This window comes from Benincasa hispida, chromosome 12 (assembly GCF_009727055.1).
Source record: "Benincasa hispida cultivar B227 chromosome 12, ASM972705v1, whole genome shotgun sequence".
Taxonomy (NCBI): Eukaryota; Viridiplantae; Streptophyta; class Magnoliopsida; order Cucurbitales; family Cucurbitaceae; genus Benincasa; species Benincasa hispida.
The window spans coordinates 27,682,463-27,705,708 of NC_052360.1; the positions used below are offsets into that span (position 1 = coordinate 27,682,463).

General features: G+C 32.4%; 1 protein-coding gene across 3 annotated transcripts; it reads left to right on the plus strand.

Annotated features, from left to right (window-relative positions):
• Window positions 1–2,256: 2,256 nt before the first annotated feature.
• LOC120092776 (myosin-binding protein 2) lies at window positions 2,257–6,463 on the plus strand. Of its 3 annotated transcripts, none has more exons than XM_039050976.1 (3): window positions 2,257–3,790; window positions 3,936–4,106; window positions 4,192–6,463. In XM_039050976.1, exons 1-3 carry the CDS (start codon window positions 2,497–2,499, stop codon window positions 5,613–5,615), a joined length of 2,889 nt encoding a protein of 962 aa, XP_038906904.1. In that variant the 5' UTR covers window positions 2,257–2,496; the 3' UTR covers window positions 5,616–6,463. The 3 variants fall into 3 exon arrangements, with proteins under 3 accessions (XP_038906904.1, XP_038906906.1, XP_038906905.1); XM_039050978.1 differs by having other exon boundaries at window positions 3,990–4,106; XM_039050977.1 differs by having other exon boundaries at window positions 2,258–3,790; window positions 3,939–4,106.
• Window positions 6,464–23,246: the final 16,783 nt, after the last annotated feature.

Consider the following 23,246-nt stretch of genomic DNA (forward strand, 5'->3'; position numbering starts at 1 on the left):
TCTATAGAAAATAGTCGGAGTAAATTCAAATTTTAAAGATGTAATTAAGAAAAAAAATTCAAAACATCTTATTTAATTTTAATATTTTTCAATATATCAACAACATTCGAAAAGAAAAGTGTTATCTCATCTTACAAAAATATCTAGACTTTTTTAATGGCAATCGAAATTCGATTCTTAATCAATTGGTAAAACTTAAATCTACAAAATTTGTTCATCATACTTGTACACAATAAAAAGATTCTACTAATTCAATAGTGCCATTGTTAAAGAGACCTTCATTGGAAAGAAAAAGAGAAAAAGAAAAATCATTCAAAAAGGGAATATTTTCGTACCATACAAAAATATAAAAAAGAAAAACTATTAATATTATTGAAAGATGGAAAAAAAAAAAAGAAAAAAAGAAAAAACCCAAATCGGCATAATGAAGTGAGCGTCCGGCATCCTTGAAGTGGGCCCCACACATTACCTTGACAATGGCCCACCAACTCATGGTTATGGTTGGTGGGCCACCCGTTTTGTCCAAAGCAAATTTTCTTTTTTTCTTTTTCCATTTTTTTGTTAATATTTAATATTTAAGGGGGGAAAAAAAGCTTGTGGAGCCGTTATCATTAACCTCATACACATTTACTTTTAGAGAAAATAAAATAAATAATATAATAATAATGTGTAAATTCAATTTTAGAATAATTTTTTAATACAAACGCATCTTTGAAGAATTGTCTTTCTAATTTTTTTAGTTGAAAAAAAAAAATACTTGGCTCCTTATATATTTATAGGAGTTTTCTTTTATCTTAAAATTTAATTTGACTGGGTTGGCATTTTAGATTGTCACCATTTTTTAGTACATAGATTGACACCGCTTCAAATAAGAAAAATAAGTCAGTTTATTTATAAATATACAAAATATCACATCTATAAATGATAAACCGCGATAGACATATATCGTAGATGTCTATGACGGTCTATCATGGTTTATCACTGATAGACAGTGATATTTTGTTATACTTGAAAATATTTTCAATAATTTTACTATTTAAAATAATTCCTTTTTTTAAAAGATTTTTTTAGGTTGATATCATTTGTATTATTGTAAATAATGAATATGTATTTTAAAAATATTTTGAAACGTTTAATAGTTAGATTCATGGGGTCTTTTGGAGGTAGAAATGTTTCAATCCTTTTTTTTTTTTTTTTTTTACTACAGAAATGCTTAATCATTTCGCTATATTTTGATTGGTTAGGTATTTATTTAACCTACCAATACTATAATTTAGTCAAAAAAATTTCTAGCTATTTTCATTAAATTCCCATTAATTATTTGGCAGTATAATGTGATATGTTGTCTATTAATATATACGATGAGAAGATGTCTACTACATATATTTTTGAAGTCATATACAACAAGTCAAATATCATATTTATGCTTAAATTATCAATGAAAAAACCTAAAGTGAAAGTATTAGAAAATCTAGAGATAAAACTAAAATATGAGGACCAACCTACCTTAATTTCCTTTTTTATATCTATGAGAGTTCGAGTCAGCTTATGCACAAAACAACTAATCTCATAAGACAACCCACATTATCCCAACATTTCGATGTCAAGGAAATCCGTAGAATATTAAAACTTAGTAAGTGGTCACTACTGATTGAACTTAAGACCTCTTAACTTTTTATTAAAGGTCATGCCTCCTATTTATCACTAAGCTAATCCATGGGGTTACCTACATAGATTAGTATAGGCTCGATTTTTTTGTTAATTAAAAGTGTATTTGTAACATCCAAACTTGATTCCAAGACTCAAAGATAAAGATCGTCGATAATATGTTTGAAAGACCACCCATCGTGGTAGAATCTCCCTGTTTGATTTTTCTCTCCAAACGGTTTATATATAAAAGATTGGCCAGTTGTTTTTCATTTAAAACCTTAATGAAAACAGACATCAAAATTATCACAATATTTAAATACTTATCATATATGCTCTTCCTGAATAAACATCATAAAAACTATAGTAATTATCCAATATGTCTTCTAATTACTAAATTAATTCTCTGATACCAATTCAATACACTAAATCATTTTTTATTTATATTATTAAAGAATATGAATTGCTTCATAATGGCAATCTATTTTTTTTTAATTACAATTACTAATTAATTGTTTCTTCTTTTTTATTTTTATTTTTTTCATTTTTTGAGAGAGCTGAAAATTCCCAACACAAAGTGGTGTGCAGAAGTCTTATTTGGCTGTCATTCAACTTTTTTTGTTTAGTCTAAATAAAAACAACTTCCTCATTACCTTCTCCCTTCCCTCTCTTTTCACACTTCTTCTTCTTCTTCTTCTTCATCTTCTTCTGCTTGTCTCTCTCTCAAGTTTCCACCATTTTTCTGCAAAAAAGATCAAATTTTTAATCTTCCCCTTCTGCAAAATTCCCTTGCTTTTTTGCCTCCTCTGTATATACCCACCTCACAACAAACACAAAATTCCATCATCCATGGCCGCCAACAAATTCGCCACCATCTTGCACAGAAACTCCAACAAAATCACCCTTATTTTAGTTTATGCTCTTCTTGAATGGGTTCTCATCTTTCTTCTTCTTCTTCAGGGTCTTTTCTCTTACCTGATCGTTAAATTTGCAGAGTGGTTTGGGCTGAAGCGCCCCTGTTTGTGGTGTTCCAGAGTCGATCATGTTTTCGAGCCTGAGAAAAAACATTCTTATAGAGATCTTCTTTGTGAAGGTCATGCCATGGAGATTTCTAATCTGGGTTACTGTTCGAATCATCGGAAACTATCGGAGTTGCGAGATTTGTGCGAGGATTGCTCATCCTCTTCTAAGTCCCATGAGTTCTATCAAATTCCTAAGAGCTTTCCTTTTTTTGGAGATGAGAAGGAGGATTTCAGGAGCTGTTCTTGCTGTGGGGAGACTTTGAAGAGTCGATTGCTTTCCCCTTGTATTTTGATTAAACCGAATTGGGGGGATTTGGATTATACCCAGAAGGGGAATTTGATTTCTGAGGCGGAAACTGATGAAATCCATGTTTCCCAATCGGAAGATGTCATCGGAAACAGAGAAATCTCTGTTGTTTCCGGTGGGGAAGAGGCAGAGAAAAACTCCACTTGCTCTGTTTGTGGTTGTGGGTGTAAAGATTCGGCGGTTCATGAAGATGATGATGATAGAGCTGAAAAAGATGGGGATTTTCTTGAACTGGCTGAAGATCTGACCACTTGTAATCAGAAAACAGTTCAAGTTGGTTGTGAGAAAGAGGATGAATTACCTGAGACTGTTCCTCATCATCTTGAGTTCTACATTGACCGGGGTGATGATCGGCGACTGATTCCGGTTGATTTGATCGACTTTTCGGCCCCTGACGATAACAGAAACAACAACAGCAGCAGCAACATCCTAAGTGAAGTGAAAGATGAGGAACAAGAACAAGAGGATTGTGGGAATGAAGATGTTGTTTTGGATTTTGGTTCCCACTTTGAGAATCAAAGGCATGGTGTGAGTGAAGATTGGGAAGTTATTTCAGGAGAGAGATTGGCAGAGTTTCTCTCCGTTTCTCTAAATGAGAACAAGCAGCAAGTTGCAGAGGTGGAAGCCATGGATTTGGAGGAAGATCCATCAATGGGAGTTGAAAAGGAAGCAGAAAAAGAAGAAGAAGAAGAAGAAGAAGAAGCTGAGGCTTTCATTGATGAAGCAAGTCAAGCTCCAGCCATTGATGCTCATAAAGAAGAACTTGAAGAATTGGTGGTAGCAACAAGACAGCCAGATTCAGATCTTCAACAAGGTACTATTCTGGACTAGAACACTAAATTGCAGTTTATGATGGTATATTTTCTTTGAAGATCAAATGTGAAAATAGCTGAGTACTTTTTGTGTTTTTTTTTTTTTTTTTTTTTTTTTTTTGGTTGCTCTCTCTTTCAATAAATAAGTAGATTTTCACATGTGGAATGATGAACTTGAAGTAGAGATTTCAATTGGGACAGATATTCCCGACCGCGATCCGATCGATGACATTCAAACTCAAACCGACCTTCCTCTGCATCCCGATGTACAAGAAGATCCTTCCCCAAGTACATCATTGGATGTCGACAATATGCAAGGTAACATTCTTTGCTTGCTTTCCCCATATCCATATCAAGCTTTTAGCTAAATCTGATCATTTCTTTTGCTGCATTCCACATTTAGATTCTAACAAAGCTGAGAAGTCCGAGGAAGTTGAGGAAGTTGAGGAAGCTGAGGAAGCTAAGGAAGAGGAAGAGTTCAAGATCTTGTCCGTGGAAACAAATTCACAACCTTCAGACAATCACAAACCGTCGAGTTCTGAGGTCAATGAGAATGAGGAAGAAGATAAAGTTCCTGATACACCCACTTCAATGGATAGTCTCCACCAGCTACACAAGAAGCTGCTATTACTAGACAGAAAAGAATCTGGAACCGAAGAGTCTTTGGACGGAAGTGTCATAAGTGAGACCGAAGGTGGGGATGGAGTGTTGACTCTTGAGAAATTGAAGTCGGCATTGAGAACTGAAAGAAAGGCTTTGAATGCTTTATATGCAGAGCTAGAAGAAGAGAGAAGTGCTTCAGCCATAGCTGCCAACCAGACAATGGCAATGATTAATAGGCTTCAAGAGGAGAAAGCAAGTATGCAAATGGAAGCTTTGCAGTACCAGAGAATGATGGAGGAGCAATCTGAGTATGACCAGGAAGCTTTGCAGCTTTTGAATGAGCTTGTGGTAAAGAGGGAAAAGGAAAAGCAAGAGCTCGAGAAAGAAATCGAAATTTACCGAAAAAAGCTTCAAGATTATGAAGCCAAAGAGAAAATAGCAATGTTAAGGAACAGAAAAGATGGGAGCATCCGAAGTCGAAATTCCTCAGTTTCTTGTAGCAATGCCGATGATAGTGATGGGCTATCTATCGATTTGAACACCGAGGCAAAGAAAGACGAAGATTTCTTTTCTAACCAAGAAACGGAGAATCAAAACACCCCAGCTGAGGCAGTCCTTTATTTGGAGGAAACCTTGGCAAACTTTGAGGAAGAAAGGCTGTCCATTCTAGAGGAACTGAAAATGTTGGAAGAGAAGCTCTTCACCTTGAGTGATGAAGAACAACAATTTGAAGACATTGACCATTATAGTGAACAAAATGGGAATGGCTACCATAAGAACTCAGATTATGCTACGGAAACAAATGGATTCGAAAACGGTCACAATGCCAAGGAAATGAATGGAAAACATTATCCAGAGAGGAGAGTGATGAGCACAAAAGCCAAAAGGCTTCTTCCTCTTTTCGACGATGTAGTCGACGCAGATGTCATTGAAGATGTAACAAACGGAGGGGAACAAGGGTTCGACTCCATTACAATGCAGAAGTCTTTAGACAACAAATTTGAGACTGAATTCAAGAGGGTTGCTGTTGAGGAAGAGGTTGATCACGTCTACGAGAGATTACAAGCACTCGAAGCAGATAGGGAGTTTCTAAAACATTGCATTGGCTCCCTAAGAAAAGGCGACAAAGGCTTAGAGCTTCTCCAAGAAATCTTACAACATCTCCGCGATCTAAGGAATGTCGATCTTCAGTTGAAGAACATGGGAGACGTTGTCATAGCATGATTGCAATCACATCCCCAATCAAAAATCCAAACAACACATCAGGTAATTAAAAAGCCTTATGCATCGTTTGCCTTATTTCGTTTTAAACTCCAAAGATGCATCGTATCGGAAAAAAAAAAAAAAACAAACTGAATGAACTTGGTTCACTTGTTTCCAGTCCTTGGTAAATACATAATGTGGTCCTTTGGAGTTTTAATTGATGCAACAACCAATGATACCAAAACCCAAAACCCGTCAACCCCACATCGTCATCGTCATCGTCTTCATCGACAAAATCAGAAAGCCTCCATATGGTGGAGCCTCCTGATATAGAAAATGTTGGAACAAACCAAAGAACCCCCCCTCCCCCGCTGTCTTATGAGTCAAAGTTGACCCAAATTTTTTTGTGGGTTGTGTCCATGATCATCATCACCTTAAAGGAAGGTGAATGAAGTTGAAATTTGTGTGTAGGACAGTGAGCTGTAGCCAATCTGTCATTTGTTTTTATGTTTTTTTTTTCTTTTTTATTTTGGTGAGGAAATAGCCTGGCTTGCAAAGCTGGAGAGATCAGAGGCAAAGATTCCAGTGCCAGGTGCATATAGCTTAGTTTTGTTTAGGCAGTTTTAGATTTAAGGACAATCTTTTTTTTTTTTTTTTTTCCTTCTTTCATTTCTTTTTTTCTTTTATTTTTTCTGGGAAAGGGGAAAGATTTGGGTAAATAACCCATCTTTTTTGCTTTCTCCATCATCTGCATCATTTCATCAAATGGGGTTTGTTTTTCTTACTATTTGAAGGGCAAAAAATTGAGTTCCTTGTACACTACATCTTTCCATTGTAAAGTATATAAAAGTTGAGTGCTTTGTCTACAACTTCTTCTTCTCTCTCTCTTTTTTTTCTTTTTTTTTTTTTGGTTTACTTTCTCATTCGATCCCAAGTCAAAGTTGTTGATGTTCATTAGAAACAATTTTGTTTTGACAATTTGTGGGAGGGGAAATAGGAGAATCGAATCTTTGACTTCAAGGTTGACACTACAAACATTATATCAGTTGAGTTAGGTGGATTTTGGTTATTTATTACAAACAATTAGAAAGCTTTTGATATTCATATTCAAGGATTGGGGGGATATAGTTGTACAAAACTTTATAAAGTGATGATAATATTATAAAGTAAAGTTTGCTTTGGCAATGCATTTTGCTTCAAGTACAAAATAAGTCCTAAATAAGCACAAACCACCTAGAAATGAAATAAAATAAAATAAAGGGGTTATTTTGAAATAAAACAAAGTGGTTGGGTGGGGACGGAAAGTGGCCAAATATCATTGTGGAAGCAAACTATACATAATATACATAAATGAATTGGTTAGAAGATGGAACTTAAAAGTAATGAATTTTTAAGTTTTAAACAGTTTTATAATATTTTCAATTATTGCTGTTTGATTTGTAGCTATATTTGATTCATTAAATCTTTTTGATATTTATAGTCTAGGACTTCTTTCATATTTATTTTCATCTTGTTCATCTCCAACTCTATACTATTTATCACAAATTCTCTTGATATATAATTTAAATAGGCTCTTCAACAATTTTTATATCATAGTTTTAGCCTCCAATTCATATATAAAAATTTTCCATACTATTCTTGTTTGGTGAAATAGATTTTTATTTTATTTTATTTTATTTTATTTTTACACTTATGAATATATATCAAACATTTGTTGAACATTTCATCTAAATTATTTAATTTTTTATTATTTAGTTGGGATGTTTTTAAATATAGAAAAATGAATCAAAATATTTACAAAGTATAACAAAATTTTAGAACTATCAATGATAGATGCTGCTGTTAGTGTCGATCAGTGACATTGATAGACATTGATAGATTTCTATTAGTGTCTATCAACATTTACCATTGATAATTCTAAAATTTTACTATATTTTGTAAATATTTTCAACAGTTTTACCATTTGAAATAATTTTCCTTCTTTAATCTTGTACTTGGTTTAGTAAGCTAACTATAAACACCAATTTCTCCTCTAAATTTATTGTTTTATTTTCTTACTATCTATCAATGTTTTAAAGAACCAAGCAACGTTTTGAAAACTTGCTTCTATTTTTTAAATTTGGCTTAAAATCCTAACTCTTTTACTTGAGATAGATGAAAACTATTGTATTAAATTGAGATGAAATATGCTTAATTTTTTAAAACAAAAAATAAAATATCAAATGGTTATTGTGTCTATTTAAAAAAAAAAAATTTAATATTCTCTAGGTCATATTATTTTGGGCTCTTTTCAAATATAGAAAATAATAAATTATTTACGAATAGCAAAATGTCACTATATATCCATGATAAAAATTGATAAACTACTATTATCTATCATTTATAGACACTAAGGGGGTCGTTTGGATTGAGGGAATTGGGATGAAAATAAGGTTGGTAATGGGTAAGGCATAAACATCCCCTGGAACAAGTTTTGTAGTTTTGTCATGGAAATAAGCTATTTAGATGCATCCATTATGAATGATTCCCATAAAAAAAAAATGTGGGTTTTCTTCATTCCTACTCTCTCTCATCTTATAATACATTTCCTTATTCTTTTATTTTATATATTATTAAAATTAATTAATTTAAATTATTTATTATATGAAAATTAAATTTATATTTTATAAAATTATATTAAATTTTAAATTATAGTGTGAATTTAACCACTCCTATTTAATATATACTTAATTTTTATTTTAGTACAATAAATTAGTTTATATATACACATATATATTCATACTTATTTTTTCAATAAACGGTAAACAATCGATGTAATAAAATTATCAATTAATTAATTAATTATATTTATAGTTAATTAATGATTGTTATAATTAATATAATATGAATTTATTTTTTTAATAATTATAGTTAGTTTATCATTGATTAATTAGAATTCATTAGTTGATTTATTAATTAATACATTATAATTATATAAATTCATCAAATTATGTAATCAAGTAACTTTAATTATAAATTTCTCATTTTACAAATATTTGTAATTAGTAATTTAACTAATATTATTATTTGATTGTTAAATAATTAATTTTTCTCAAAACTTTGAATTAAATTTATTTTTTACCAATTAATCTATTAAAATTTTACATAATTTTCATGATTAATATTACAAATTAAATACAAAAATAATTTATTCCCATAAAATTCTGATAACATTTCCATGGCACAACCAAACACATTCATCCTTGATTCCCATAATCTTATTTCCAAGCTTATTATTCCTAAGCATTCTTAATTCTTGGGCATTTATAAAACCTTAGTGTCTATAAGTGATAAATTGTGATATTTTTCTATATTTAAAAATATTTTCAATAGTTTGGCATTTAAAACAATTTTCCTATTATTTTTGGAGTTTTTTTTTTTTTGAAATATTTTTGGAGCTCCTTTTTATCTTTATAGAGCTTGTATGGGGCTCAATTCCTATGTGGAGAGATAATATAGTCCCTATATGACTGTTTGGCCAACTGATACTCCCCTTTTTCCTTCCTTTAATATGTGCACAGTAACCTTCATGTAACAACTCTCTCACCTTCTCCACCCTCACTTCCTATGTCTCTTCCCTTCTCATACTCGATCGTCACTCTCTCCGCCCTTCCTATGGCCCACTTACGTTTTTATTTTTTTATTCTTTTCTTGAGTTTATTTCATTATACTTTGGGTGTAATTTTTTTCCACTATATCCATTTTATTAAGAAACCATGGTATTTAAACTAGTTCCATGCACCCATTTTTTATGAACAATTTACATACATCGTTTTTTCCTTTAGTGTCCTGTGATAGAGTATATTAATCATTTATTATCTATAAATTATAAATTATGTCATTAAGTTTTCATTTTTATTTGCTTAGTATATCAATTATTTATCTGTATAATACCCATTAAAAAATCACAATATTTTGGATTAAATCTTTGTACACAATTTCTCAAAAATAAAAAAATAAAAAAAAATCTCTTCATATACAACATCAATATTCAAAATCTACTATCAAAAGTCCATTATAAAACCTCAATAGAAAACTCATACGTGAATATATATGAGAACCTCAACAAAATCCCTAAACATTTTTTTTTAAATGCCTCACTAAAATATTTAACTGACCATTCATAACCTTTTAGTTCTCGATGGTTTTTAAAAGTTAAATTTATAAATACTACTTTTACTCGTTTATTTTTATTTTTTATTTATCTTATTTTTGAAGATTTTTTTTAAATTCATGATTGAAAATTATATGTTTAGTATTAAAAAGTGGAAAATCTACTATCAAAAGCCCATTATCACTCACTCTTTACCACAATTTTTTTTTGGCTAAATATTAAAATACTAGTCAAATCTCATAAATCAAAATAATATTTTTAAAAAATAAATTGCTTTCCGTTTAGTTTTAATAAACTTCTTTTTTTAGTTTCTAAAATTTCCCAATTTTGAAAATGTTTTCGTAAAAGGTCGATGATAACATAATAATAAAAAAAAAATGTAAAAAAAAAAAATTAAAAAAAAAAAGTCAAACCGGTTGGAATATTTTGAAGGAAAAAAAGAATTTTTTGAGGGGCCAAAAAAATTAACCACTTTGAGTGTTTTTTATAATATATATATATATCAAGCAAGTATATATATATAGTTCCTTCTGCAAGAGGGGTGGATATAAATTGAAAGAAGTTCATGTCAATTATGGAGTGGTATAATCCAATTATAGTGTAACATTTTTATCGAAATCTTGAAATTTTGATCGAAATTTTGAGACATTGGAGGTCTCAAAATTTTATTTGAGAAATTAGTTTTCTCCTATTTTGACACAATTTCAAGCAAATTTTGAAATTTGTTTTTGAGAAATTAGTTGTATTAGCTTGATTCAAGTTTTTTTTAAAAAAAAAAAAAAAAAAAATTTATGGTTATGATTACACTATATAATTTCACATGTCAATGTTATTTTTAGCCAATGATGAAAATATCGCAACATTTTCCAAAATATCCATAAAATCAAGTAACCGATTGGGAATAACATCGTCTTTCTTGAATCCATGATTTGCCGCTAATATCCTCGGCGATATATTGTTTTATGGATATATCTCTAGCAACTCAACAAAATATTGGATTTATTGCAAAATTATCGGTAATATATTAAGAAATATCGTGAAAATATTGCCCATATATCTCTAAAATATTGCTGATATTGCTAACATGTTGTATGGTTTTCTCTATATGTCATTTTTCTATCGTTTTTTAATATTTAGCTTTTTCAACGTGCTACTTTTTTTAATTTTCAGTTTTATTTTCAATCATAAACTTTCATTTTCAAAGAAATTGACTTTGAAAAAAAATCACAAAAAGAATCTATATTTATTTTTAATCTCATTCAAACTTTTTCCATTAAATTTTCGTATCAAAGATTGAATTGATATGAGTTTTCTTTTTTATACCATCAAATATTTGATATTATTTTGTAATTATTTTTCTATTTCTTTTTTAAATTTCTGGTCTCACATCGACACCAATATTTCAAACCTTAAATCCAATAAATGTCTAATTAAAAAAATATATATAATCTTGCATTACATCTCTTTAGAGCATATTCCTTTGAAAAACAATGTGCCATTATATGATAAATAAATAGATAAATAGACAAAATGCATATCTATGGCTACATAAATAAGCTAAAGTCAATTTATTCCTTTTATAAATAATGATATTAGCAATCATTTTCATTCATATAAAATATCGTAGGATTTTAAATATAAAATATCTTATTTTATTAAAGTATGTTTTGAACATTTTTTCTCATATACTAAATTATAAATTTACTTATCCATAAAATTTTTGTTAAAAAAATATATTCGAAGTGGAGGAATGGAACATACTTTTAATGGGGTTTTTTTTTTTTTTTTTGGTAGCAATTAGTATTTGTGAGCTAGTTTGCCCAACCAATGGATTTATCTTTTGAACTTGGACTTAAGACCTCCTCCTTTAAATATTAGAAATGAATAATAACCATACAGTGGTGAGAATTGTGATTTGTTAAATCAATTTCTATGTGCAATAATTGGTACATACAACTTTTTCAAAGGTCGGAAATTCAAATCTTTTATTATCTTCACTTTTTACTGGGTGGATTAAAAAAAATTTTACTTGCTTAAAAGAGATTTAACATTTGTTTTAAAAAGAAAAGTGTGGTTGTGAACCTAATAGGCGTATCGCTAATATAATATATCAATAGAAGAAAGGATTGGTATATCCGTAACATTTGACACTTTATTATATATCGACAATTTTTTATATGTTCAATTGTTATTAAGTTTGTTACTAATGTATTTTTTGTTTTAGTCAAAAGATTTGTTTGCATACTCTTTTTTTTTACTACAAAAATTGTAGGATGAAAATGTTGGATCGATATGGCAATCCTAGAGAGGTGAATAAAGTTTAATTAATTTTTTTTTTCTAAATTAATCCAATTAAACTAATTAATACACTTTTTTATAAATAATAAGAAAAATTCAAATTATTTAACAAATAAGATGACAAAAAATGTGATAATTTAATTCTATCAAATTTTAGCAAATAAATAAGAACAAACTAAAACATACCATAAATTGCTTAAATTAATTGCAAAAATAAAAATGAAAGAGTTAGAGAAAAGACACCGTAATTTTTATAGTGGTTCGGTCAAACTCGACCTACTCCATTTCCCAAGTGCCTCTTGGGAATTTGAATAAAATCTTTCCGACTCTTTCCACGAATCAGAGCCCAACCGTTATATCACCGCTCCTTTTACAGGTTCAAGAGCAAACCCGATCCTTTCCATGGTTTAGGATCAAACCGTTACAAATGTTGGAATTTTTGAAGAATACAATACAACTCTCACTAGAGTGGATTTATAAGTTTAAGCACTCAACAAATTTATCCTCACAATACAATAACATTCCCAAGAATAAGATGAAAAAAAATTGGGAACTTAGAGAGAGCAACAATGGAACTTTTGAGTTTTAGAAGATCATGAAATGTAAAATTTGTTGGTTTTAAAATTTAGAGAGGAAAATGGTTTATATAGAGATGGAAAAAATTTTAAAAACCACAATTAATTTGGACCATTGGATTTTGGAAAAGAAAAATCAATGGTGGAGATTTTAAACTAAACTAGTCGTTAGATACAAACAAAATATAATATTAAAATGTGTCTGGGTTTTCTTTTGAAATTCATTTTCTTTTTTAAAATAATCCAAAAAATAAAAAAAAACATATCATGTGTCAAAAACTAGCTGTTAGACACAAACATAAAATAATATTAAATTCATTTTCTTTTTAATTCATTTTCTTTTTAAATTTTATTCTTTTAAAGTCAATCCAAAAATAAAAAACGTAGCATGTGTAAAAAAACTAGCCGTTAGACACAAACATAAAATAATATTAAATTTATTTTCCTTTTAAATTTCTTTTAAATTTCAATTTTTTTATTTAAATCAATCCAAAAATCAAAAAGTCCATTATATGTTAATCTCTTAATGATCTACCATTCAACCAATATGCTGCCACATTGTCTACATGCACAAATTGTCTGGTTATGCCACATCATCCACCACAGTATTTTCTCTATGGACTTGTTTCGGTCATATCGTATTCGTTTTAAAGCTCCGATTTGAGTGATTCAAGAGATGTTGGAATCGTTGTTCTGAGTTCTACATTATGGACATATTAAAACACTAAGATTTTCAGTAATTAAAAATTGAGTTTGTTATCATCAAAACATTGATTAATTAATTAATTAAAATTAATTAATTTGAGATTAAGGGCCAAAAAGCCAACAGAAAATTCTAACTTTCAACCTCAAGGGAGAAATTGCATGTCAATTAACGTTAAGTTAAGATCGCATTGGCATACTCATTTGTTAACGTGTATATCATTTAATGTTCATACCACTAATATACTATGATATATTAAAAAAGGAGAGGTTAGGAAAATAATTTTTGTACTATCACGATTGTAATGTGAACGTGCCCAAGTAAAAAAGGAATATAAGCATGAACCAAGACCACATCCAAATGAGAGGAATCTTAAGAATATGCAAGTTAAAATAATTCCTTGGAGATTTGAGAGAGTTCTTATTAAAATTATCTTTGAATACAAGAGTATGGGCAAGTCGGAGATAGCTTCCCATTTCCCATCCCTATTCCTGCTCTTCATTTCATTCTTCATCCCTCACGTAATTTTCCATTAAATTTTGTAGTGGTGGGGGCGTGGATTCCTACAGAGAATCTGCGAGGATCGGGTTTTCCTGAGAATTTTTTTCCTTTTTTTGAAATAAAAAGTTAACTAAGTTAAATAACTATTATTGAAAATTCTAAAATTATATAGTTTTCTTACTAACTTTTGTCTTATATAATTAATTCCACATAGACAATTTGAAAATAAAGAGAAATCACTCAAATTTTCTAGTATAATAAAATAATTACATAACAAATTATTCATATATATAATATAAATTTAAACATCCAATTCAAACATGTCAACTATCTTAGTTATTAAACGATCAAACTTAAAATTTAAATATAATATTTATATAATAATAATAATAATAACATAACAATAATTATTATAATAAATTAAACAAGAGTTAAATGGGGTAGAGACGAGGAACAGGGTTAGGGAGTATAGTTCATGTCCTTGTCCCTGTTTTGCTTTTGTGGAATTTTCCCCTTTTCCCACCTAAACGGAAAATCTCGACAAGAAAAATGAACATCTCCACTTGAGAATGTGGTATTGAGAAATCCATTCTTTATTTTTCTTGTCGATTTAAAAATTTGTGATTCTTCAAGGATTGATGTAAGTTAAAATTTTCATATAGTAAAATTTGATACGTCAAATCGAATTGGAGCTACATCAATTAAAAAATTCACAAGCATAATGTAGAAAATGAGACTTGAATGAATAGTTTTTATGTGTGTTTTAATATATCAATAAAGTATAGGTATAAATAGGGATACAGGAACTAAAAATAGCTAACAAAACTCCTAACAAAACTCAACCTAAAATCTTAACAGAAGAATAACTTTACAATTAACATTCCCCCTCAAACTTAAGGTGAAAGGGTAGAAACCAACTTGAGTTTGCATAGTAGCTGAAGAAAGCGGCCAGAGGGGAAGGCTTTGGTGAAGGTGTTGGCCGGTTACTCGGTTGTAGGTATGGATTGAAGGTACAAAGTATAATTCTAAAGATGATGATGGACAAAGTGGCAGTCAGGTTCAATATGCTTTGTTCGTTCATGAAATACATCATTATGTGCTATCTGAATGGCACTATGATTGTCACAATGAAGAATAGTGACAGAATTTTGAGAAGCTCCCATGTCAGTCAAGAGCCACCGCAACCATCAATAAGTGCACGATACTCTGATTCAGTGTTGGATCGAGAAACAACCATGTTTCTTACTTAACCAAGAGATGAGAGAATCACCAAAATAAAAGTAGTAACTCGTGGTGGATCGTCTATCCATAGGATCGTCTGCCCAATCAACGTCAAAATATCCAGACAGAACCAAAGAGAATTTAGAAGACAATTGAAGTCCATGCCCAGTGTGCCTTTCACATAACGCAGAATATAAAGAACAGTTGTGAAATGGATAATGTGGGGGGTGGACATGAATTGGCTGACAACATGAATTGCATAAGCTATGTCTGGATGAGTTACTATTAAATAGATAAGGTTGCCAACCAGTTGTCTATACAGTGTTGGATCCTGGAGAGGAACACCATCAAAAGAGGTCAGACGAACATTAGAGTCCAACAGTATTGGTGTTGTGGCAGAATCAATGATACCTGAACGAACTAAAAGATTTGATGCATACTTTGCTTGAGATAGGTAGTATGCATCTAAGCATGAGGAAAATTGAAGATCAAGGAAGTAATGAAGCAGTCCTAGATCTTTCATCTCAAAATGTTCTCCTAGATAGTGTCGGGGATCCGAAATAGTCTGAGGATCATCACCAGTAATGATCATATCATCCATATATAACAGGAGGAGAACAATTCCACTGAAAGTTTTTCAAGTAAACGGGGCAGAGTCATGAGCATTGGAGGTAAACCTAAGTTGGGTAACAGTAGAACTGAAGGTTGCAAACCAGACACGGGGAGCTTGTTTGAGCCATATAATGCACGATGAAAAAGACAGGTCTTCTTTGGTGGAGAAGAGACGTCAGGTGGTGGCTGCATATAGACTTCTTTAGACAGTGTGCCATAGAGGAAAGCATTCTTAACATTCATTTGAAGAAGAGGCCATTGCTTCGTAGCTACTAAGGCCAATAGACTCTGGACAGATGTCATTCGTGCAACTAGAGTGAATATTTCCTCATAGTCAATACCATATTCCTGTGAATATCCTTTGGCCACTAGACGGGCCTCATAGTGTTCAAGAGCTGCATCAGAACAGGTCTTGATTTTATAGATCCACTTACATCCAATAGGTTTCTTACCAAGCAGTAGATCAACATACTCCCAAGTGTGAGTCTTTTCTAAAGTCTGAAGTTCGTCATCCTTAGCTTGCTGCTAAAGAGGGTTTATAAAAGCCCCATGATAGGACTACAGTTTAACTAAGGACATAGTAGTGGAAAAACAATGATAATCTTGTAGATAATGAGGGATTTCTCTTACCCGGGCAAACTGACGAACAGACGCAAGGTCATGATCAGCATCAAGGACAGACAATAGATCAGAAAGTGCGGCAGTAAGAGAAGACTGATCGAGCTCTGGGATGGATGGAGTGAAAGACTCAAGCTCTGGTGCGGGTGGAGTAGAAGACTCGAGACTAGAAGAAGATTCACACGTGGAAAATAGATCCGTGGTAGAATTAGTGAAGAATGATTGGGTACCAAAGAGGGAAGCCTGGAGAAAAGAAATACTAAAAAACATACGATGTTCCCAAAAGGTGATATGGCGAGAGATACGTAACCGGTTTGATATGGGATAACAAACCAGAACCCTTTATGTTCGGTTCTATAACCAAGAAAGCAACACAAACGAGCCTAAGGTTCAAGTTTGGAATGTTCATGGGGATGAAGTAAAACAAAGCATGCACAACCAAAAACTTTGAATGAGAATAAGAGGAAGAAGTGCCATACAACCGCTCAAAAGGAGACACGTTGTGGAGAACAGTAGAGGGAAGGCGTTTGATAACATAATCTGATGTGAGTGCAGCTTTACCCCAAAACTTTTCAGGACAAGATGCAAAGAGAAGTTGTGCACGGACAGAGTCAAGAATATGACGATGCTTTCGTTCAGCCCGACTATTCTATTGAAAGTACAAGGACAAAAGCGTTGGACAAGAGTGCCATGTTGGGTCAGGAAGGAGAGCATGTGAGAGTCCTTATACTTCATTGCATTGTCAAACCGAAGAATTTTAATGATTTGAGAAAACTAAGTTTGAATCATTTTAGGAAATTCAATGTAAACTTGGGGTACAGAGGAACGATTCCTAAGAAAATATATCTAAGTAAGAGGAGAGTAATCATCAATGAATAATATAAAATACCGATAACCATTTATTGTAGAGGTAGGAGCATGGCTCCAAATATCATAATAAATAAGACCAAATGGTTAATCACATAGAGAAGTTGATATAGAAAATGACAGAGCAGGTTGTTTTGCCAGTTTGCAATGTAAACAATCAAATGAACGAAATTGAGAAACATTACTTAAGGTATCAACAGATATTAGGCTACGAAGTTTGCCAAATGACGCATGACCAAGACGAAGGTGCCACTGACACATCTGTATCTGTGACAGCTGTAGAAACAGATGGCAGGACAGGAGGCTGAAAGGATGTGAGCTCAAATAATCTTCCCACCTTGCGACCCATACCAACCACCTGACCCGTCCGCAGATTCTGAACCTGGCAACCATGAGAGAAAAAGAGAACAGTTAGTCTCAAGTCACACAGTTGTCCAACAGAAACAAGATCGAAGGTCAAGTTCAGGACACGATAAGTAGTAGATAGGCTAATACTCGGTGTACTAACAATTCCAATATGTGAAATAGTCATATGGTTACCGTCAGCGAAATATACCGGAGGCACGGATTTTGCAAGGGTGGAGGAAGACAACAAGGCCATATTCGAGGTCATGTGATTGCAACAGGCTGAATCAAAAGGCCAAGATGTACTTGGTGTGACAGTAATGGCAGGAGAATTGGGAGATAGCACCTGTTTCAGCAAGTCCTGAAAATTGTTGATCTGGATACTTAGGGGATTTGGGGGTACCACATCAGAGGTAGTGGCAGCAGCCGCAACAAACAGAGAATCATGCTTAGAGGAATTCTTGGATTTATTGATGTATCCTGAAGGTCGAGGTGGTTTGGTAGAACATTTGTCCAGGATATGACCCCGTCTGTGACAGTACCTGCATTCGACAGTGGGGCAACTAGAAAACTTGTGACCATGCTGTTTGTAGTTCTTGGAAAATTCGACTCAGTTGGAAACCGTGAGTGGGTGGTTGCAAGAGCAACGTCCGGGGAAGGTGCAGAAAACTATCCAAAGCTATCCAAAGCTACTTCTTCTCAAAGAGAATTTTCTGAATCACAACATCAAGAGATGACAGAGGGCTGCAATGTAACAAGGCAGTAGCACGAACATGTTGGAAGTAACACATGCGCAGCGAAAGAAAAACGAATCTAAAGTACTCTAATTAGATTAATTATAAAGATAAGTATGCATGCAAAAATATAAGAAAATGGGAAAAAGAATACAACCTTTTTAGTCTTTGAAACTTCTCCAAATCAGATCCAATCTCCTCACGAACGATTCGTAGACCACCACGAGAGTCTTCCCAACTATTCTCCAGCCTTAGAACGGAATGGTGGAATCTGGTGAATGACTAATATGGAGAGGAAAAAGTTAAAGCTTTGAGAGAAAAAGGATGAGATTATCACATAATCTCATCTAAACCCACTATGGCCAAGAAGTCTTCAAAAGCATTAAACACTCCTTTTTAAAGACCATTACATGCAAACATGCAATTTTGAGTTTGATAAGAATTTGACACTAAAAAATCCACTAACTCAAAAAGTGGAATTTAGTGGGATAAGTGTCTTTAAATGAAGACAACACTTAACCATGCAAAAGTTGGTATTTCTCACTCATAAATGTTGGATCTTTCCACTAACGTGGTCAAAGTTTAACTCTCAAATTCCAAAGTCAACAAATTTGACTTTTTGACTTTTTGACTTTCAAAAATCAAAAGTCAACAATTTGACTTCCATTGCATTTTTTACCTAGTCAACAAATTGACTTTTAATGCAATTTTGACCAAATCCATTTAATTTCAAAATTAATTCTAATAATCAATTTTAAAATTAAATTAATATTAAATAATTAAATCTAATATTAAATCCAACACTTATCCAATTTATAGGAATCTCTATTTATAATCTTGATATTTAAATCTTATTTAAATATCTTCTATTTTCTCTCTCTTTATGTTTAATTCACAATTAAACATTAAGTTAAATATATCGTATATATTTAATGCTTTGCTCCAAAAACCGAATTTGAACACTTAAAATTCGTTCGTCACATTGTTCTAAGGTTTAATCCAAAATGAGCTAATAAGAGGACCTCATTGACCTATAGATCATGGGCTCCAATGATCTGCAATTAACCAACTAAACTTCTTAACCTAATTAACCACCATTTGTTAACTATCGGGTCACTTCACTAAAGCCCAGTAGTTACACCCCCCCCCTCCCCACTATAGATATATTATGTCCACTCGATATAACCATGATTAGTAAGTTAATCCTTCACAGGTTGTTTGTAATAACGGCTGGGTCAAAAGCTATTTTACCCCCGAGATCACATCTAGCTCCTTAAATCTCACTGATCCTCCAATGAACAATTGGTTTGTGATCCAATCATTAAACCGAGTCCCTCTCAGGCCAATGAGAGGGTGGGACCCCTTGTTCAAGACCCTAAGTCAACACTTAAGGGAACAACCTCTATACTATCCCTAAAAGCGGAAGCAGTGAATTACGTCTTGCACCCTATGTCCCCAGCTATTTACCCAGTCTTGCCCCTGAAATGGGAGGCTTATTGAGTCAGTACTGTTGAGCCAACCCTCACCTATGAAAATCTAAGGATAATCTAAATGAATAGGAGTTCGTAGTTAGCTCAGGATTGAGGTCGAATTACCTAGGGCATCGCTTTGAAAATAGTCAGTCTTAAACAATAAACAACATTATAATGTAGCAGTGACTTAATTCTTGGTCTGATCTTATGCAAACTCATTGCATAGGACGCCTCCACTCCTCATGTCAATACATGAACGAATCAGGATCACTTTGTTTGTAGCACTTTACAACAAATTGTAACAACTACAGAGTGAGCTGCATCCGATAGTGTTACTAGAATAAGGTATCCAGCCTTATTCATATACTATAGACTGTTTTGGCTATTTACTGAACTTGATTCACTCTTATGTCTCCACATAAAGTTCATGTATTCAAATAATAGTCATGGACCTTTAGTTTATTGGATTTAAACTTTACAAGTGCAATTCACATAATCAATAACAGTTTTATTGAATAAACGCCAATAACATCTTTATTGATAATAGACTATGTTTAACATTACAAACTGTGAGTTTTATGACATACAACCTAATAGAACAGACTTATAATCAGGATGAAGCCCCATAAGAACCTTGATAAGTCGTAGATGAACTGGACTGATCTTAGCCTAGTCTAGTTGAGTCAAAATGGGCTGAAGAATAGCGAGATACTCATTCACAGATTGTCCGATCTTTTGACTTGTGCCAACTAGAGTAGTATGAAGTTGATAGTAGTGAGTAAGACCAACGGTTTAGAATCGTCCGGACAAAAAGTCCCAAAGCTCTTTAGCTGCGTCGAACGCATCAAACTAAGTGTGGATGGCTGGGATGGAATTATTACCCAACCAGGTGATTATTTGATGATCTTGTTGTCCCAGTCTTCTAGTCTAGTTATTGTCATCTTCAGTAGTTCCTTTGACATCACCTATTAAAACTCGTCACAATTTACAACCATCCCCATCCCCTTGGGGATTTTTAATCCCTATCCCCACCCCATTCCCCGTTTTGGGGAGTCGAGGAATCCCCGTTCGGGGATTTAGATCCCGCAGAAAAAATTCTTGCCTTTTATTTTATTATTTTTATTATTTAAAATTAACTAAATTTAATATTTATATTGAAATTGTAAATTTTTATATAAGAAATTAGTATTATTGTTACATATAATTGTTTAGATTAAACATTACATGTTTTTCTTTATTATAAATTAATAAAAATTAAATTTAAAAAAAAAATTGAAACCTACCGTTTCAATAATATATAATTTTATTATTATTATTATTATTATATATATAAATCTTTAATTTGACCCCGTCCCCGATGAACTGGGAATTTCCCGTCCCAATCGGGTTGGGGACCCAACCCACGGGAAATTTTGTCGTTCCTAATATAGTTGGTGTCAAATTATGCTAATAGGACGAAATATGTCATTTTTTCCATTAATGAGGAAAAACCAACGAAAACGGTTAGATGGATAAAAAGGGACAGAAACAGCCCCCCATAAAAACCAACAGGGCTCGGCTTAGTTCCATCAACTCGGCTTGGGCCCTTGGATCGACTCGGGTCGGTTCCTCTGCTCGACTCGACTCAGTTCCTTCGACTTGGCTTGGTTCCCTCGGTTTGGTGCGACTCGCTTGACTCGGCTCACCCGGCTCGACGTGCGTGGCTCGTCTTCACGGCTCGGTAACAAGGACAGAAAGAAAAAAAACACGGCTCCTTCATCTTCACAGCTCGGTTCTTCACGGAGATCTGGACGGAGGTGCGATCTCTCCGATGGACGGCATGTTCGATCTAGTTGAGAGCAGATTCGGAGATCTGCTGGGAACGATTCGTGTGGGGTGTTCGATCTAGACGGCGTGTTGAAGTTCGATCTGGACGGGAAATCTGGGTGCACGGCGTATTGGTGTTCGATCTGGACGGAAAATCTGGGTGCACGGTGTGTTGGTGTCGATCGACGAACAGAGCATTGAGCCAATCTGGGTGCGTGGGCAGATTGTGTTGAATAAATAGTTTCTATATGTGTTTTAATATGTCAGTAAAGTACAGATATAAATAGGGAAGGAAAACTCAACCTAAAATCTTGACAGAGGAATAGCTTTACAATTTAACACATAATAATCTGATGTTAAAAAATTACCTGTTTTCTCAAATACGAGTCATATGGCCTCAAACGAGTTAGTTACAAATATTTTAAGTCACATGCTAATTCTTAAACATAAGTAAAGTCACGATTTCCAACATAAAAATCACAAATTAAGATTAACTCCTCTAATTTATCCACATAAGTAAGGGTTTTCAATTTCCTCCTAGCTTTTAATTTTGTGTTGCTCATTGGATTGTGTCTAATCAGAAAAGTTTTAAGTTGATTGATATTTGTCCTTTTTGGTTTTTTATTGTATCGGAGTTCATATGTTTGAGTGTAGTCCTTTGGGCTTTTTTTATTTGTTATGGATATCTATTTTTAAGTTCAAAAATAAATTATACACATAACGAGATGGGTTGCAAATAATTCCTTCCGGTGTACCTCTTTTAGTTTTGTCCAACTTAATGTGTCTTTGGAATATATTTTCAAGTGTTTAATATAAAAAAAATAAGTCATTTTAAAAGAAATTGGAGTGTTTGGAAACGACTCAAAATAACTTTTCAAATGTATTTTAATTAATTTTTATAAAAAATATTTAAATAAAAATGAGTTTTTTTAAAAAAAAAAAAAAAAAATCTTAAGTCAATCTAAACAAACCCTTACTCATAGAATGAAATGTTGCTAAATAAGTCCTTTAGATTTTTTTTTTTTTCTTTTTTTACTTTTTATATAGTGATTAGTCCATGTAGGTTTAAAGGACTGAAGACCGTAAGTCCAATGTTTCGAAAAAAAGAAAAGAAATTGTGTGGGATGGCTAGAACGGGATATCCAATTGAAAATATGGCCAGTTTTTTAATTCTATAATTTATGGCCAAATTATTATGCGTAAGGACCCATCTCTCCATTTAGTTTTCCAATCTTGCCCCCACAAGACTTCCATCAAGTAGTTATATCTTCCCGTGATTTTAGCAAATCTACAAGAAGATGGTCATTTATCTTTCTTCTTTCAATTTGCTTTCAATTTTAAGAATAGATTCTTCATCTTCCTTCTTTTATTTAAAACCATTTCTTTACTCAGGTAAATGGAAAAACAAAGAACCATCTTTCTTCTTCTCTTAATCTGAAGTTATTAACTATTATTCTCAACTCTCAAATATTATCTTCGAGCTTCTTCTCCGACAATATAGCTTCTTCTCCAACGCGTTGTAGCTCAAAAAATGGTTTTCTTAATCAATTAATCAAAACTTTCCAATTTAAAATGGTATCTTAAATCATTCTATACATAAAATTTGCGATTCAAACCCACGATTTGACTCACTTTCCATTAATTTCGATATGTATTGCCATGAATCATCCTTTTTTTTTTTTATAACGTTGGTTATAAGTTCTAAAAGGTCTTCAATATGGAGGTGTTTCATGAATAGGATATTGGA

Coding starts and splice junctions, on each gene's coding strand:
- LOC120092776 (XM_039050976.1), top strand. CDS start 2,497: ATGGCCGCCAACAAATTCGCCACCATCTTGCACAGAAACTCCAACAAA. Junction 3,791..3,935: donor AGATTCAGATCTTCAACAAG/GTACTATTCTGG, acceptor TCAATAAATAAG/TAGATTTTCACATGTGGAAT. Junction 4,107..4,191: donor GGATGTCGACAATATGCAAG/GTAACATTCTTT, acceptor TTCCACATTTAG/ATTCTAACAAAGCTGAGAAG.